The sequence below is a fragment of the Colossoma macropomum genome, unplaced genomic scaffold (genome assembly GCF_904425465.1).
Source record: "Colossoma macropomum unplaced genomic scaffold, Colossoma_macropomum, whole genome shotgun sequence".
In the NCBI taxonomy this organism is placed as follows: domain Eukaryota; kingdom Metazoa; phylum Chordata; class Actinopteri; order Characiformes; family Serrasalmidae; genus Colossoma; species Colossoma macropomum.
In genome coordinates, this window is record NW_023494805.1 from 35444293 (window position 1) to 35462756 (window position 18464).

At 38.6% G+C, this 18464-nt stretch overlaps 1 protein-coding gene across 1 annotated transcript; it reads right to left on the reverse strand.

Annotated features, from left to right (window-relative positions):
* Positions 1 to 1634: 1634 nt before the first annotated feature.
* Positions 1635 to 16169, reverse strand: chpf2 (chondroitin polymerizing factor 2). Its single transcript, XM_036596137.1, has 4 exons — positions 15535 to 16169; positions 11432 to 11996; positions 9998 to 10180; positions 1635 to 6849 (listed from the first exon to the last, which is right to left on the reverse strand). Exons 1-4 carry the CDS (start codon positions 15807 to 15809, stop codon positions 5578 to 5580), a joined length of 2295 nt encoding a protein of 764 aa, XP_036452030.1. The 5' UTR covers positions 15810 to 16169; the 3' UTR covers positions 1635 to 5577.
* Positions 16170 to 18464: the final 2295 nt, after the last annotated feature.

Sequence of the window (18464 nt, forward strand, 5' to 3'; positions counted from 1 at the left end):
CATTCTAATGTCATTAACTGCTGCACTCCAATGATAAAACACATATAATCTGAACATTTTAATCTGATTTGGCTGTAAATTGCTGGCAGCTTTGGATTTCAGATGGTGTTCTTCCAGCTCTGCTCCCATCTGCCTGACTGCCTGTCTTTGTGGCTGCAGATCTGTGTTTCATACTGGTAGTGTGTGAGTAGGAGAGACACTTCGCCATCATCATGATTGTTTGTTTCTACTTTGTGACTTTTTTCTCTTTACTGTATTTCTAAGTCAGGGCAGCTGTGTAGGGGAAAAGGCCTGCTTTCTTTTGGATGGGTTCCTTTTTCTCCTGTTTACTGGATAGACAGGGTGCGAGGGTAGTGATTTTCATTTTGTTTTGTTTTTCTTTTTTAGGGTAGGCTTAGTTATAACAATTCATGGTCAGTTAGTGGGGGTTATGTTTATTATTTTAGGCATACTTATCCCTGACGATAACACTGCTATGAAGTAAATAAACATTCTGTTTGGCTTGTATTCTGGTGTGGGAGCAGGAAGGGAGGACAGGGGGCCTGTCTTCGGCTTGGATTTCTAGGCTGTGATATGTTTGTATGCAACCAAATCAGTTTTAAATTCTTGAAAGCACTGATTTCAAACTTTTGAGTGATTGAAAAAAAAATGGCCAGACTGATGCTTAGATTTGGTAGATAATTCAAACCAATATTTGATGCTGTGTTTATTGCATTCCAGAAGAGCTGAATGTCTGCTTTTTGTTTATTTTACTGCATTTTTATTCCTACACACTTCTCAATAGGCCTAAGTCAGGCTGATGTAGTCCCAGGTTCTACATTTTATAAATGTACAGCATCGACAGATTCAGTCACATGCTAAAGTTATCCATCCATCCATCCATCCATCCATCATCTAAACCGCTTATCCTTCTGGGTCGCGGTGGGGTGCTGGAGCCTATCCCAGCTGTCATTGGGCGGAAGGCAGGATACACCCTGGACAGGTCGCCAGTCCATCACAGGGCAGACAGACACACACTCACACCTAGGGGCAATTTAGCACATCCAATCAGCCTGACTGCATGTTTTTGGACTGTGGGAGGAAACCGGAGTACCCGGAGGAAACCCACGCAGACACGAGGAGAACATGCAAACCCCACACAGAAACAACCCTGGTCATGCTAAAGTTATGTTTGTGCAAATTATGTTTGGTCATATTACATGTTTTGAGTGAAAATAATTTAACACATGCTCTTCTGAGAATAAAGTTCTGCACCTTTTAATGCTCTGTTTGTTAAATCACTGTTTGCTTGCTGAATTTTACCATATTGGGGGAAACCTAAAACATGGCCTGTGCAAAAGTTCTAAGTTTTATTTTTTCCAATATGTCAAACTCAACTAATACACAGAAACTGTGTACTAAAATTTGCAAACTTAAATAGCATATTTAAGTTCTCTGTAGAGTATTTGTTCATTCATTTTCACTTAGAATGTCAACAGAACATGAGCAAACTTTTGCATGCGACTGTAGGAACATTAATAATATCAGTTAGCAGCATCAGCTCAGAATCCCTATATCAGTGCCTCTCTTCAACGAGGCCTACAATATATATAAAGGCCCTGGTCTACACTGTGTATCAAAACTGAAAGACCACATTTTCACAAATATTCAGGTTTTTATTTGACATCAACAGGTTCAACACATTTCATTCAAATCTCATACAATCATGTACGTAAAGAAAGGCAAAAGGCTCAAGGTGCGGTTGAAGCAGGAGCTTAAAAGGACAGTTCAACATTTTGGCAAATAATCCATCTTCTGGTTAGTCATAAGTATGAATTCATTTTTCCCCTCACTGTACAGTCTAAGGTAACAGAGAGGGAGGACCTCTCAGCTTGGCAAATTTAATGGAACATCTCACTGTAGTTAACGTTATACGTTATTAAACAGCACCTTTATTATGATCACAGTCAGAGTGTATATAATTAGCAGGGCAGGGACGAGTGGTTAAGGCTACTGACTACAAACTGCTGGTTTTAACCTGTCAGGGCTCTGTGAGTGAGTCTGAAGAGTCACACTGAGCCGTTAAAAATCTTAAGCAAGGCACTTCTTACAACAGGAGCCAGATGTAGTTCCCTTTTTTCACTGTAAAATCTAATTAAACAGGCCTAGGTTTCCCAGAAATATCTTAGCACAAAAATAATTCTTAAATGGTAGAGTGAACATCACACTGAGCACTCTTTCTCTTCCAGTTAAGATGATCTTAACACTAAGATTCTTTTGGGAAACTGGGCCTAGAGCAGTTGTGGAGGAACTCAATGACCCCATCTTGGTTACAAAATCTTCATTTTTGATTCCCTGTGAAGTATTTTCAACCCAACTGCGCCAACTGTTCATTCCCCTAATGACAAGGGTTTAAGGCTTTGCTTCTCAAATGACAAGAAAGCTGTAGGAAAGAATGCACCTAAGGAAAGTAGTCTCAGCATTATATGTAAAATTAATTATTATTATCATCATCATTATTGTTAGTATTACAAGCAGTCAGATTGATTCTGACTCCTGGCAACCATATGGATAGTGCTCAGAAAATCCTGGCTCGGAAAATTAATTTAGCAGAGAAAAATATACAAACTGTACTGCGCAAACGTTTTAGGCACATGAGAGAATTTGATTTAAAAAGCTGCTTTAATTGATCAGCCTTGTAGACGCCAAGTATTAACTACAGTTCTCATCCAATACCTGGTTCACTTAATCAATATTTCACTAACTGTGCTGCTGAAGGAATTTAGTACATCTATGTGATGACTTTGGACCTCATAGAGAAATCTGGAACCAAACTATGTTCTTCAAACTAGCTCACAAGACATCAACTCCTTCCTTCAAAATTAGAAATGCTTGTTACTTTTTACTAAATTTAAGTTTATTTCTATTTGTTCTAATGACATATGGTGATTTTACAAGCACACTTATTTAAAAAACACACTTATTGCCAAGATAGACGGTTTTAAACAATGTGCTGAGGTGCCTAAGACTTTTGCACAATACTGTATTTATTTGCCAAAATGCTGAAACGTCTTTTTAAGATCAGAGTTCACTACAATTTGTTCACATATAATAAGTCGGTGTCTCTAAAGATTTATTGAAATGATGTATTCAGTAGATGTGGGCAAACTGCACACTGAGGGCCGTGTGCTCAAGTACCATTCGTAAGAATTTGTACCATTTTAAATATTTTCTACCTGCAAAACGTTTATATATTTCTTAAAAGGAAATACTTTTTACTCAGTAATGTACTATTTCTCACATCTAGTTACTGTTCAAGTTCAATGTTTGCGTTTAATACAATTTTAATTTTGAATTTTTATGCATTGTAACTTGGGTTGTTAGTAAAAGCTGCTTTTGCTTCTACTTAGGTCAATGTTTTCAACAATTTAGTTGAGTTGCAACCAATCTCTGTAAAATGACACCCAACATTACAGTGATAAAGCATTAAATGTTAAGTATTACGCTAGTACAGTACATGACTACATACCCCGACAGCATGTAATCAAATACAGCATTACAATGTACTTGCATAGCACTTAGGTTATATTTATAATGCTAATAGTAGATAGACCTACAATTAGGGACACCAAAACTCAAGTTTGACCAGTAAGTCAAATGAATTCCTTTTTTTCTTCCTAGGAAACTGATGACCGTTAAGAATTTAATTCAGTTAACCGAGAATTGAACCACCCAGTTTACTATAACCAGGTGGAGTAGTCATGTACACAGAGTTGAGTTCACTACGTTTCATTTCAATGAGAGTGAGTCACTATGACCCTGTTTACACCTTTTCATTTAATGTATCTTGAGTATCAGGATTACATTCAGATAGAGATTACCCACGTAAAAATGCCAAAACTCCTCTCAATACTCCCTCGGCCGCTCTGCATAAGGGGCAAAAACCCCCACCATACTGCCATGTCTAAACAGAGACATGGCGCTTTCATTACAGCTCCACTGAGTTTAAGTCAAGGGAGTTAAATAAAATAGAGTGGCAGTTTGGTTAATCTTTACTTCCCCATAATGTTATTTACTGTCTTGCTACATTATGTTTTAATGCATGACCTAGGAGACTAATTATTCAAAAAAGCCTATGAACGTGAGAGTAAGGAAATTAATAACGTCATGCAAAATTATGATTTTCAAAGCAGAAACAATCTTTCAAATAGAACAGGAAAAACAAGGAACAACTCAGACAATCAGTTGTTGAGCTGATTTGCATATTATGCACCACATGGAAATCAGATTTCAGTCTAACCAGAGAAACATTTGACTTAGTAGTGGGCAGTAAAAAAATCCACAGTATAATTAAAATTTCTGGTGTTTTCAGTATATATCACTGTATATATATATATAGACATAGACATATAACATTTTAGATGGCTAAGGTAAGCCTATTGTTGCAGGCTAACAGGAGCTTATTATGCTGGGATGTTCCTTCACTTTTTCGTAAGAAACATTTTTAACAACCAAATTAAACAATAAATAATTTTGCTATGCAAAACAGTAATAACAAAACTGAACAAAACATAGATAAACCTATGTCAGTATTGCTTTGTAACTCTAACCTCTAAAGTGCCACCTTAAATGGTGCAGCAGTTATGTTCAAGCACCTGAATGTAACTGCTAAACCATTTAAGGTGAAATAGGATATTCAAATAAAAAGCTAACTTCAGCACAAGTCAATTGTCTCATACTTGTGTCCCACAGACTTGTGTCTCTGACTGTTTGGCATTTGGAATTTGGAAAACATTATAGTCATTTATGTTTCAGTACCAGCTGATCCACAGCTTGTTTCACGCACAAGGCCCCCACCGCAGCATTATCTGGCCAAGTCAGGTGGATTCTCAGGCAGTAGCAGTGGAAATAGAATCACGACAATTGCTTTGGTGTCCATGTTAGGCTAACCCCAAATGACCAGCCATTCCTTTATGTTCGCTGCCTCAGACACAAAGTAGACCACGTGAGATGCAACAGACTAGTCAGGGGAGGGACTAGATCGAAGGACTGCTACATATTTATTTTTACTTGAAACGTGACAACCATTCCTCGCTCAGCCAGTCAGCTACTCTTTTTGTGCGTCACATTATCTACGTGTGGCACACAGGTGTAACGATTATGAAGAAACTCATATATACCAGTATACCAGAAAACTGCTATACTGCCCACTACTAATTTAATAAGTGTAAATGCATGTGGTTAAACTCTTATCAGGTAACAATCCAGATAAAAAGACACATCAAACAGGTGTAAACAGAGTCTAAGACTCTATGCATCGAGTTAAAAGATCAAGCGCCATCCAGTCAAGTTCACTTTATGTAACAACCAACAGGCTAAACCCACTGAATAAGTTCTTGTGGTTTAACAAGTCCCATTCAATGAGCAAGAAAACCTTGACTGAGTCAATAAGACAACCTCATAAAATCTGAGTCATTCAGTGGGTCCAGGTCAGATAGTTACAGTTTTAGTTGCTGCTTAAGGTCCAGTAAGGCCCGTTTGTTGGTAGAATGAGATTCACTGAGTGTGATTTACAGTCACAGTAACCAGTGTTGGTTCCTAGGTACTGTTGGCCTGCTCTTGCTCAAACAGTGCCATAGCCAGATGAGATCGAGAGGCCAGCCCCTCTAGATTGCTCAGCACACATCGATGGTAGATGTCTTCACTGAACCGAGGGTTACAAACTCGACGAACGTATTTCTGCACCAGAGCTGGCTCCACCGCCCGGAACACATGCAGGCCCGAATAACGCACAAAAATCTCATACACATCCATGCTCTCCAGCATCTCGTCGTTGTCCAAGATGTCAGCCGCCATTCTGGTGCGGGCAGCCATGTAGTCTGCATTGTAGAAACAGGCCTCCTCGAAGACGTGGCGGTCAAAACGGCCATCGCGCAGAGCCTCTGAAGAAAAAGACGAGGCAGCAGAAGGCTGCTGGTCGCGGTAAACAAGAGCAGGGCTGTATTCTTGGAAGTGGATGGGGAAGAAGACCTGCCAGTTGCTGATGGCGTTCATTCGGCAGCGGTTCAGAAAGTCAGCATTCACCTCAGTCCAAACGCTGGCCAAAAAGAACAAGGTGTCCACTGGATGCTTCTTGGAGATGATGTCCATAAGCTTGACCTGTGAGGGTACCTCTGTTTTGACGCTAATCCACGGGATCTTCACGTCACTGTAGCGCTTCTCCACCTCGCCAATCATGGCCTTGACTCCAGCAAAGACGTCCGTTTGGCTGACCCTCTGTGCATCGAAGGGATCGTATACAAACAAGAAGGTAAGCAGAGCATTGTCACGAGTGTCCAAAGCATTCATGACATATGTGTCCAAAAAGTTGCCTACAAAGTCCTGATCACGTGCCGTTACTGGAAGGATGACCTGCACCCTTGTTGCTTCAGTCACGTATGGCATCGGAATGATCTCGATGGCACTGAGAGGCCTCAGTAGGCCAACTCGCTTGGCAATGACCTGACTGTGACCCTTCTGTGTAAAGGCCTCCAGGGCCAAGTCCAACATGTACTCCATGCCTCGCGTAGGGTCAAAGCGGCGGTAGCCATTCAGAAGCCGTTGCTTGCGGAAGCGTAGCTGCGGTTGATAACGCTCGTTCAAGCGCTCCACAGCCGTCTCCAGAATGGAGTTAACGTCCGCGCGGTCAGCTCCACGGAGTTCACACTTTGGTGAGCTGTCTGCGCATGAATAGATGTGGTCTTCGGTGAAGTACTCCCAGTTAATCACTTCAAAGCGCGTCTTGGGTCGGAAAGGTGGGTTGACTCCAATGGGCCACGTGGCACCAGCTTTGCCCTCTGGAGTGAGCTCACTCAGGTTACTGATTTGAACCTGTGAGAGAGCAAACAACAGTTAAAATGTCTACTCAGAAAAGGCTTGTTAATTATTTGATTAGTTGGACGTTTAGGCTGTAAATGGTCAAAAGTGGCACTTTCAGTTTTTAGCCAAAGGAATAAAAGGATGAAAATGTCAAAAATATCTGTATAGAGATTAAATAGGACTACAGTGAAGTGAAAAAATATAACACAACAAATCATCTGAATGATAATCATCTGAATGAAAATGAAAAATAGTGATTAAATACACTCTTAGTCAGCACAGGCACATTGACCAGCTAGGGTTAAACAATGGAAAAAAGTCAGCTGGAAAAATATTTCGTAGTTCCTATGAGGACAATACACAAATGATTTATAATCTCTGTTCATCATGAATAGCAAGAGGTGGTATGACACTTAAGAATTTCTCCACTACAGGTTTGTTACCACTTGAAAACAAGACATCTCCCTCAATACACAGAGAGACAACCACAGGTAGCCACAGGTTTTAAAATGACAAAAAAATCTCAAGTGACAGTGCAAAGTTTAATTAAAAAATAACGGAATTCATTACCTTGGATGAAATTCTGGAGCCTACATAGTGTAATCATTTTACCATTTTTATTTAATGCAAACTTTTTATTTGTTGTCAACTTAGTTTTGTCTTATTGAAAATAGACTTTGTCAATAATAAAAGTTTTCTTTACTTTCTTTGTTAACTTGTAGTTGTCATTAATATATTTATGCAAATGCCTAAATAGAACAGGAAATGTTAAGATAAACAAAGAAAATGTTCTTTCCGTTCTTGGCTTCAGTTTTTGGCTAGGTGTGTCTTAAATTTTGATTTCGGCCAGGAATTTTTAGTGCATCACTAATGTTTTATGTAATGTTCCAATCGTCTAATCAATGCAAAATGATTAATTTTATTCAGATATGAATAGAAATTAAGAAATTAAATTGCTCTATCCATGCTCTGCACACAAATGCATTCTTTCATAGCAACTGCTCTGATGTACATGCATTACATAAACGTAAATCATATTCAATGAAATTTAGAGTGCACTATTAACTGATATTTGTTTTGAATGCATGTGAAAAGGCACACTGTCACACTGTAAACAACACAGTCCAGCTCAGAACCATAACATTTAAATCTGGGAACTCTGGGAATATTGTGTTGCGACTCTAAATGCCAACCTAAATTCATTCGGTTGAATGGAAAATGCTGTAAAGCTCCTAACAGTTGCTACCTAAGGAACACATTTATGGAAAGAGCATGGACAGATAAAGTGCCCAACACTTTATCCACCACAACAACAGATAGTAGAGGAAGTGAATCCTAATTTACAGCAAGTAAGTTTACTCTAGTTCACTCTGACAGTGGGTCAACTATTAAATTCCTTCTCCTCTGCAGGCACCCTGTTCACCCTGATCTTCAGCCACCCCTGTGAACTGTTTGCTCAGTCTGCAAGGCGAGCCTCCACAGCTAGCTTGGTAATCCAGCAGTGGAATATTAGACTGAATTTCCCAGTGGAACAAACATCTATGAGCCAGCCTTTCATTACCCATCACAGTAATGCCTTTCTGCTTGCCTTTCAATAAATCAGCAGCGTCGTAATAAAGTGGGAGAAAACTATTTAGTACTCTTTCCTAATGACTACAGTTTCACCACACATTATTTAGTCTGGTCATTAGCATGGTTTTTATGTTTGACAGGAAGCTGATTTTACATGTGGAAGGTTAATATTATTGGGGCCTTTTCATTACTTTCAAAAAAAAACAAAAAAAAACAGCAGTAGTGACCTGTGAGAAAAATGAACTACTGACAAATTGCTCAGACGCTAAGTACACTCAAACTGTCATCTAGGCTAGACAAAACATGCAGGGGGGAAAAAGAGCTTAAGGCTAAAATACCAGATATCTATGTGAATATTTTTCTGTGGAAGCCTGGACAAGAAAAAATCCCATACATTCGTCCAACATAAGATTTATTCCCTATATCTAATATCCATTTTGATGTTTATAACATGATACAATATGATAGCCTCCTTGTAAACAGACACTGTGGCATACAGTCTTCAACCAAAAAACAAGTTTCAGGTACCTTATATATTTTAGTTTTGAGCATAATTTGAAAATACCAGCTGTCCTTTAAATTCTATGAAAACCTCATGATGACCAAACTAAAAGAAACTGTTCAAAAACTGCTTGGATCAAAATCTCTGTACATTAACTTACATTGAAAGTTAAGAAAAAAATGTTTCTCCTTCTGTAAAGTTACCATTTTGGAGATACAAGGTTTTTGTTCAACAGTGACGATATAATTTAAAGCACACACTAACATATGGTCCAAAAGCCTGAGACCACAAGTGAAAATGCTTCTACTTTGCTTTCTTTTCTAATTTAACTAATAATGTCTTTCACTACAAATTATATTAGCAATTTAACATACTAAATGAAAAGTACAATCTTTGAAATATAACTTAATATATGTTATTTACTTATATATTATATATATTATATATATATTTTTATATATATATATATATATATATATATATATATATATATATATATATATATATATATAAATAACAGAATTTCTTAGTATGTGGTACTGTATGTCCCCCTTTGCTTAAATGTCAGCGTGCACTCGAGACATGAACTTCAGAAGTTTGTATAAAAACCTCTGACAAGCAAATAAAATCCACCTGCAAGTCGTCTGAACAAGAGTTTCAATAAAACAAATAAGACGTTAAAAAATCTAACCTTTTTGTACAAAAGCCTTTACAATATCACAAATGTGCTTAAATTTGAACGTGACCTAGAAATAATATAGAATTTTAGGTATTTCTTCTGCATTTTACTCATCATAACTTCTCTTTGTTTTCATTTTTTCAAAATTTAAAAGTTTCTGTTGTTTATTTCCAAGTTGAAAAAATGAAAAAATCCAGATCTTCAGCATGGTCAGATTTCACTGTAAATCGCTGGACGTCACTGTATTACTGCATGCTATTATATTCTGAAATCAAACACTGCGCCAAAAAGCAAAATCTAGCATGAACATATTATTGCTATTAATCAGTTTATACTGCCTATTATTATATGCAAGAGATTTGTGAAACAAAGGACAGTTTACTACAGTAATTAGGCTACATACGCACCTGCAGCTGCTGTATTTGAGCATAAGTCCAGTCCAGTTCAATCTGGCTGTAGCGTTTGTGCAGGCGGTACATGAGCGTTGGCTCTGAGACAGGGTGCACAGTGAAAGCGTTCTTGAATTGGGAGCTGTCTTCACGCTCAGGGTCTGCGTTCTTCTGTAGCTCAAAGTAACGGTATGTCATTTCCTAAAGAACAAAATGCATGTGATAGGAAAGTAAGTACAATATTGTTTCATTTGCAGTATGAATTTAAAATTACACTGTTGTAATAATAATGAGAAATAATCAAATAGGCCTAGCTGTAATGTAACAATGCAAAACAGACTCCATCTGATCCTGGTTTAAACGACTCAATGTGAAAAGAGTTATCAGCCTTATAAAAAAAAGCCCTGCCGCTACATGAAGCCAAACATGTGAATCCCATTTAGACAAGCATTAATTCTGTATTAAAGTTTCTCTGATTGGCTTGTGTTAGACAGCAATTTGGACAGCTTTACTGCTCATCATTATCAATGATGCTATCCAAGTTAAAGTGACGACATAACACCACAGGGACACACTGGACTGTTAGGAGCACAGCTGCAGGTTCATGGCTAATCCTGCTGTTCTAACCGCTAAATTGCACAACAGCCATTTGAAATAGCTTACATACAAAGTCTGAGTATTAGTTTCATACAAAGTCTGAGGAAATGAGGAACAACGTCACAATAGATGATGGGTTTACTGGAGACTTTCTGGTCAGGTAATTTATGGCAATTTATTAAATGTTAATTCTTAAAAGTTACACTTATCAGCAGAGATAACAAAAGCATGCTCTAATTTTATATTAGTTATTTCTCACTCTCAGCTCATTGATACTAGCACTAAAACTGAAAACATGTAAAACGTGTATTCAAAATGTTAGAAGAGGAAATATTTGATTATGATACAAATTTGATTTGATAGTTTTTGTTGTACAAATGGCTTTGTGGAAGAAAAAAAAACATCAAATAAAATAAAAAAATGTAAGAAGTGCAGACTAGCCTATATTACTATTTATGTAATTAAATTACATTTAAACAGTAATAATATATTGTAACTAAGTAGTAACTGAAGACTTCTATGGATTTTTTCATCACCCTAATGGAAATTTAAGGGATTCCTTTTCATGTAAAAGCAATTTTCTTCACTTTTTTTAAATAAAAGACTTTGATGTAGTATGTAAACATTGTTAAAGTTTCAAAGCACAGATTATTTACATATATCAGTCTTAAAGGCACAGTAGCAACAAAAGCAGCCTATATAATTCTATGGATGAAAACAGTTTGGAAAATGAATGACAGTTTTTGTTTCATAAATCCAGGCCCTAAGTGGAATAAAATACAAGACAAATGTAGAATATAAATCCTATAAGACTACACCTAGTCTAGTGCATATCTGTCAACTGTTCTGCCTTACCTGATGCTTCTCCACACAGCTCAAACCCAGGTAGTCAATGATGCAGCGGCCAAGCCACTCATCGGGCCTTACGCTTAGGATGTCGTTGCGGCAGGAGTCCAGGTGGGGCTGCAGTCGCGCCAGAAGGCTGCGTGACAGCAGATAGCCGTATCCACCGTGACAGTAACGAGCACGCTCCTCGCCACCAATAAACTCCTCTGCACGCCCCATATAAAGATCCTGCCCTGCACTCAAATGCCCCACGAGATCCATCACCCGCTCCGCCTGCGTGTACGTGTCGTCTTGCGCCAGGTAGAACCAGTCGTATTCATTGCCATGGTGCTGATGTAGGTGACGTATCGTCTCATACATCAGCCACACGGGTCGGTCGTCACCGTGAGCGACAACAGTCATACCATGAGGTATCTTAGTGCTTCGGAGGCCGGTGAAGAAGAAGGTTCGGTGGAAGCGGTGAGCCACTGTGCGGTTGACTGCTACACCCATTGTGTTCAGGGTGGTGCGCGAACTCAGGATGCCCACCAAAAGACGCTCTCGAATGCCAAGCTCTGTGTGGATATAACGCGTCCTGCACGGGGGGGGAAAGGAAGAGATGGGAAAAGGTTAATCCAACCTGTCAGAGAATCCACAGCTTTTTATATTTTCCTCTCAGTTTAGTCACTGCTAATAGCCAGGACTGCCTCCATCACACACTGCTACCAAACTGAGAAGGTTAACATGTACTTCCTCTGAATCACAGGAAACCCTGCTGTGCGCATGTCCACCAGGCTTGAGCCAACAGACAACAGTTTTAACATTTATATGTCTGAAAACACACCAACTGTGGGTTTAAAATGCACAAAAGTAACTATGTCACATGATCAGTTTTGTTTGCCCGTGTCCTGTAACACCTCTGACATGTTGACTAGCATCAGAACATTCTGTAGCAGCGTGAGGTAGATCTTTTTTCTCCCACCCATTGACACGTTCGTTAAACCGATAAAGCCGTGCTGCAGCCTTCCACACACAGAATGGCTTCCCTCACCAGACAGGAAAGGAGGCTTAAAAGATTTTTATACTGTAAATACATCAGATATCAAAGGCAAAAAAGATAAATCACAGCTACAGTAACAGTGACCTTTAGGGTACATCTCTAGGTTAAGCTTTAACCTTTCTGACCAGAAAGCAAGTGCTGGTTTGAACAGTCATGCTTAACTAGCTGTGCTGAAACCGGTTATTGGAGAAAGGTGCCGTAAGTGTAAGGAGCAGCCTGTAGTCTGTATTTACAGCTCCTTTGTTCTGTGTGTACTGTTACTGCAGTCAGGTGATGTGCTGATAGCACAGGAAGGCCCCCCACACGATAGAAGACGCCACCTTTAACTGGTAATAGCTAGGGTCGCGATCAGACAATGGTATATTGCACACAACATCCTAAGTCTAGCGTCCACTCTAGTTCCACCCTGTGGATACTGTATGCACCTTTGTCTTGTCAATCCCTGTTTGTATAAATATCACTTGTTCTGTGCTTTTAGGTTTTAACTCCTGCACGTATGCATGCATTCCACTCTCGCAGGTGTAGGTTACTGTCTTGTAGATTCATTTTTGTAGTTTCTGAGCATATGATCCTGTCCCAGCTGTTTCTGAGTTGTTCACCAGTTTTCTTGCTTCCCCATTCTAGTTACTCTCATTTTTGACCTTTGCTGTCTGTTTATAACTGTGATTATGGATTAACCTGTAATTACCTGCTTATTACCTGACCCCTCTGCATTATGCGATTATTGGAGAAGCCCCTATTATGGTTCTTTCACGCTGTCTTCTAGCCCCATATGTTACACTACTTGAGTGCCAGCACAACACTGCAATTTATTCTTGTTTACACATTTTACGAACAGGACAGGGAAAGCTTCCAGCCCCCTTTACGACTGTAACAGGGACAGATTGCTGAGGGCGTGTTTAAAGTTCTAACCAATATCTCACTAAGCATCTGCAGGAAAAGATGAATAGCAATCACAGTAATCGCAAGAGCTGTGGTTCATTTAGATAATTACTCTGCAAAGGTGGGACGTTATATTCAATATATTGACACTTAACCTCTACCAGAGCAGATTAGAGAGAAGAGCAGACACCACGACAATTAAACTCGTACTAGACAGTAATCAGCTTAAGTTAATAAAGAAGCTTTGATACAGACAAAACAAGATTGAGTTCATTCTTTTAAATCAAGACAAGCTGAAAACTCTTCTGCTAAATGTAGTCTCTATTCTCTATTAAATATTTATGCACACTTTTATTTATGTTATGCCTTTCTATGGTCTTTGATCCACAGGATCTTTGTGTCTGAAGCACAAAAACGATAAGACAGAGGTTCAAGCCTAATGCATACAAGGAAAACATCAGCAGAGACCTACTGCTAAGAACTGCTTAACTACAGATTAATCAAAGCTTCTTTCATTAAATGAACTGAAGTGAACTGTCTGCAGGCATAAAAGTATGTTTAATGGGTTTTAAAAGGCAGGCAAATTTAAATGTAAAAGTCAACCCCATATGTATTATGCAGAAAAATGAATCCTCAGTAACGTGCGAGAATAAAACAGACATTCACAAAATTACTGAAGTATTTGGCTGTGGGGGAAGATAGAAGCAAACTTCACACCTGAGCTTAACACTTCGTCTCTACTTAGATATCATTGCTCCTCTGAAATTGTGTAAACAAGAAAACAATCTACAAAACTGGTTATTCATTCATTAATTGGCCATTTGGACAAAACTATATGTAATAAAGCAAACATGACAAAATAACAGCTGAGATTAACAGCAACAACAGCTAAGATTAATGGCTTTTCCACAATTGGTCATGATCACCATCATACTTTGCCAAATACAGTGGAATATTATCACATTTTCCCTTTGTCATATTGCCTGTGACATACCAAAGATGTGTTTCAACAACTCAGCAGTCGATGAAATATGAGACTATCCCTCTCAACGGATGACTTGTTTAAAGTCAGAGGTCTTAACATAATCTATCATTAAAGGTCTTTTTGGCAGGATACAGGAAATACTGTATATCAGGGAATGGAATTCACAGCAGGGCATGAATTTTCCACACTGGTTGCAGGCATGCTAGGCTGCCATTAATCATGCAATAAAATGTTTCTGTGATACTGCACACCTTTTAGGCAACAAACCTATCTTTTTTTCACTCAGATTTAAGATGATGTACCATTAATGACACTTACACATATGGGTGGGTGATACAGCAAAAATATTATGTCACAATATGATGCACAATATCAAGATATTTGGTTTTTGTGAGATTTAATAAGTTGCAATATAGAACCTGTAGCACTACATATAAAATGTAATCATAACAATAATAATACTCCTACAACTGCAATAATGTTTATTCTATGTTTTACAAACTGCATTGCACTAAATACAGTTAAACAGGCCTAATTATGCTCACCGTGCAATGAAACGTAGTTAGTCAGCGTTCTTCTGACATTTTCCGTGATATACTCAGAAAAGCATATTTGACACAATTTATCACAATAACAATGAAATATTCTCATATTACTCACCCCTAATATTACACTGGAAGTTTCAGATGTTATTTACCATAATGTACCAGTCAGTAATGTGGACACATCTAGTTACAGAAGTGCTTATTTTTATAATAATGGTGAAAACATGAAAGCTTTGAAAAACATATGGAAGTATACAGTATCCATCAAAAAGTGTTAAATCATAACTCTCATACTTTAGATTCTTCAAAGTCGACTCCCTTTGCCCTGGGCTTTGAACACTCTTGGCATTCTTTCAAGCAGCCTCACCTGGGATGATTTTTTAACAGACTTAAAGAAGCTCCACATATGCTGAACACTTGTTGGCTGCTGAAAAATATTTTTTGGGGTGTTTTGATTTATTTATATTTGTCTTAAAAATAGATTAAAGCATAACTCTTTAGATAAAATGTCTGTAGGGTCTGTATGGACATACGGGTGTCCATATTTTTGACTGGTACTGTACAATTCACTTCACAGCCCTGCCTCAATAACACCACACCCTGGGGTACTAGAGTGGACCCATATCATAAAAGAACTGTGATATCAGCCAACTTTACTTACCTGAGAACTTTCTTATGTGGCTTGCTGGGATCTTTGTGATAGGGTACAATACGTGGCTGGAAGTCTTCATTCCCATCCCCTCCATTGGCTCCCTGGTGCTCCCCAACATGACTGCCCTGAAGAAGACCACCGTTCACCAGTTCATTACTGCAGCCCTCCTCAGTGTCTCCCTGTGTCCATGACACCATGAGCAGACTGAGGCTACAGCCCAAAGAAAGGCCCAGGATGAGAGGCAGGGCAGGGCGGAAAACAGCCAGAAAAGAGGAGAGGCGCATGATGAAACAGATGGATCAGTGTCCTCCAAGCCTCTGGATGGCAAAAACAACCTTGAGCAGCCTTGACTCAAGTCACAGTGCTGTGAAACGTTTGCTTTGCAAACAGTGTAAATTGTAACTTCAGGAAGTTATGAAATCCTCTCAGGGATGTTGTAAGTCACTGTGGTCATCTACTGACCGAAATGCTCTATGGGATGCAAGGCTGTGAGCATTTTCTCTTAAGAACAGACACTTAAGTTACGAGCATAAGGTAAAACAAAACGATACGACATTTCTTAACACTTAATAAGTAAAATATTGCATCCCATCGTTTAAAAGATCTTTCAGTCTCTAAGTGTACAATGCAGCTCTCAGTTCTTCCTGCTGTAAGAAAGTCATACACGGAACTAGCTAGCTACTTCGACAAGAAAAATGTCTTATATTTCTTAAACTAGCATTCATTCTCGCACCAAACTGAGTCTCTTAGTTCATGTCGCCAACATTAAAGCACACATTTTACCAGCATTTCGGATTTCTCCTTCGCTAGTTCAGATACTTCAGACTTCTGTTTTTCTTTATCAAACGGACATCCTCCATCCAGTCTCCGAGGAAATAAAACACACAGAATCGAAAAATGTACGTTAATCTGAGCTGACTCCTCTCTCCTCTTCTGTAATCTTTCTCGACGTGGTCTCCTCTTTTCTTCCCTGCTCTTCTCTCAGCTCCTCCAGCTCATCAGTCCTGCGCTTCGTCCTGAAACGTTACTCAAACCGCGACCGTTAAACGGTCGTTTGTTTCTCTCGCGCGGAGGAGAAGTGCTCGTTTTGTCCTTCGGTAGTAAAGTTCGTCTTTTCCTGCGAGTAAAACTGGACTCTTTATTTAAAAATGGACTGGTGTTAGCGCTCCAGCCTCGACCACCACATCGCTCACATCTCGGAGAGAAACAGGCCGGACACATCCACACGGCGGGTTCAGTAACAGGACACCACGGGAAACAAAAAACACACACACAACGTTCCACACCGTCAGCGTCTTAAAGGGGAATTCCCCCATTTTTTAAAAACGTCTGCAGAATACAGTGGTTAAGATGTAAACAAAGTCATTTAGAGTGGTTTGGTGTTAAATGATCTGCTGTAAAGAGAACTTACTGAGCTTGTTCATAGTGGTGGTGAGAGGGTCCAGACGTCTGAAGTGTTTAATGCTGCCTCACAGAAATGTATTGCACAAAATTGTTATAGATATGCTGCCTGATGCCTGAGACATGGTTTTATGATAGTTTTGTGATAAATTTGTTTTCTAAACTGTAAAATAAATGTAAATGGGAAATAATACCCATACACTTTTTAATTTGTTTTTTATTCCAAACTATTTTACTATTATCAACGTTCCATATAAATATAGGTTAGTTGTCATTTTGGATAATTTGTCTGAATAACATGTATATATTTACACTGTGAACACCATGACCCCTGGTTCCTACCACCACCTCTGTAAAGACATCTGAGTCGATAGGTTTCACTACAAATGCACCATTTCACTTCAAAACAGTCAGATGTTGTTTACATCTTAAAGATTAATTTATGTATAAAATTTGAGAAATTTTAGAACTACCCTTTAAAGTGGAATTTCTACATAATTCAGTGGTTGAGATTTAAGCAAAGTTAAAGAGGTTTGATGTGAAATGGTGCCTTTGTGGAGAAAGTTATCAACTCAGATTTCTTTACAGTGGTGTTGATAGGAACCAGGGCTAGCGATGATCACAACACAAATATATAACCATTTTATTACCATTCATAACCAAAACAACTAGTGAATCTATGAATCTACATGTGTTTCCTATGTTTTTATACATAATGAGAGGTTTTCTTTTGGTACTCCATGTCATACAACAGACCGCATGTACCTTTCATGAACGAATTAAAAATAGTTTGCTGCCAAGCCTTTATCTCAAAATTATTGTAGAGCAACCACTCAGGCATCAGGCAGCGTGTTTGTAAACTTTTAAACTTTTGTAATAACTTTCTGTGTGCTCGCTTTTAGAGGAAAACTCTTAGGATGTCTGGTTCCTATCACCACCACTGTGAACAATTCTGACTCAGTAATTTTTTCCTGAAACAGAGCAAACCACTCTGAATGTTTACATCTTAAGGTCACACAAATGTACTGCAGGTCTGCAATAAAATACATTTTTTAAGAATGTATGTTAGTGAGGAAATGAATGTGTATTTACTCAGTTACATTTTAGTCATTAACATTTAGTTACTTATTCATTTTTGTGTTTGATTTCATTGTGTTATGTTGGTGGCAGCATCTGTACTGTGTTGTGATTAGTCACACTTAGAAGTTTATCATTTTATTTCAGACCAAGAGTGCATCAAAAAGAAGAACTACACCTAGCAAACTTCAGTTCCTCTACTGATAGACGATGGAGTTCCCCTGTAGTTCTAAAGGTTTCACAGAAGTAACAGTTCTTCTGAATGTGGGTTGAGACGACTTTACCCACCTGTGGAAATATTCGTATGTGAAAAGGACGATCCATCCAAATTAAATAACATACTTAAAGGGGAGCTCCACTAATTTTTAATTTCTGCATAATTCTGTGTTTCATATGCACACAGTGTCACTCAGAGTAGTTTGATACGAAATGGTTCATTTGTAAAGGCTCTAATTTCTTTA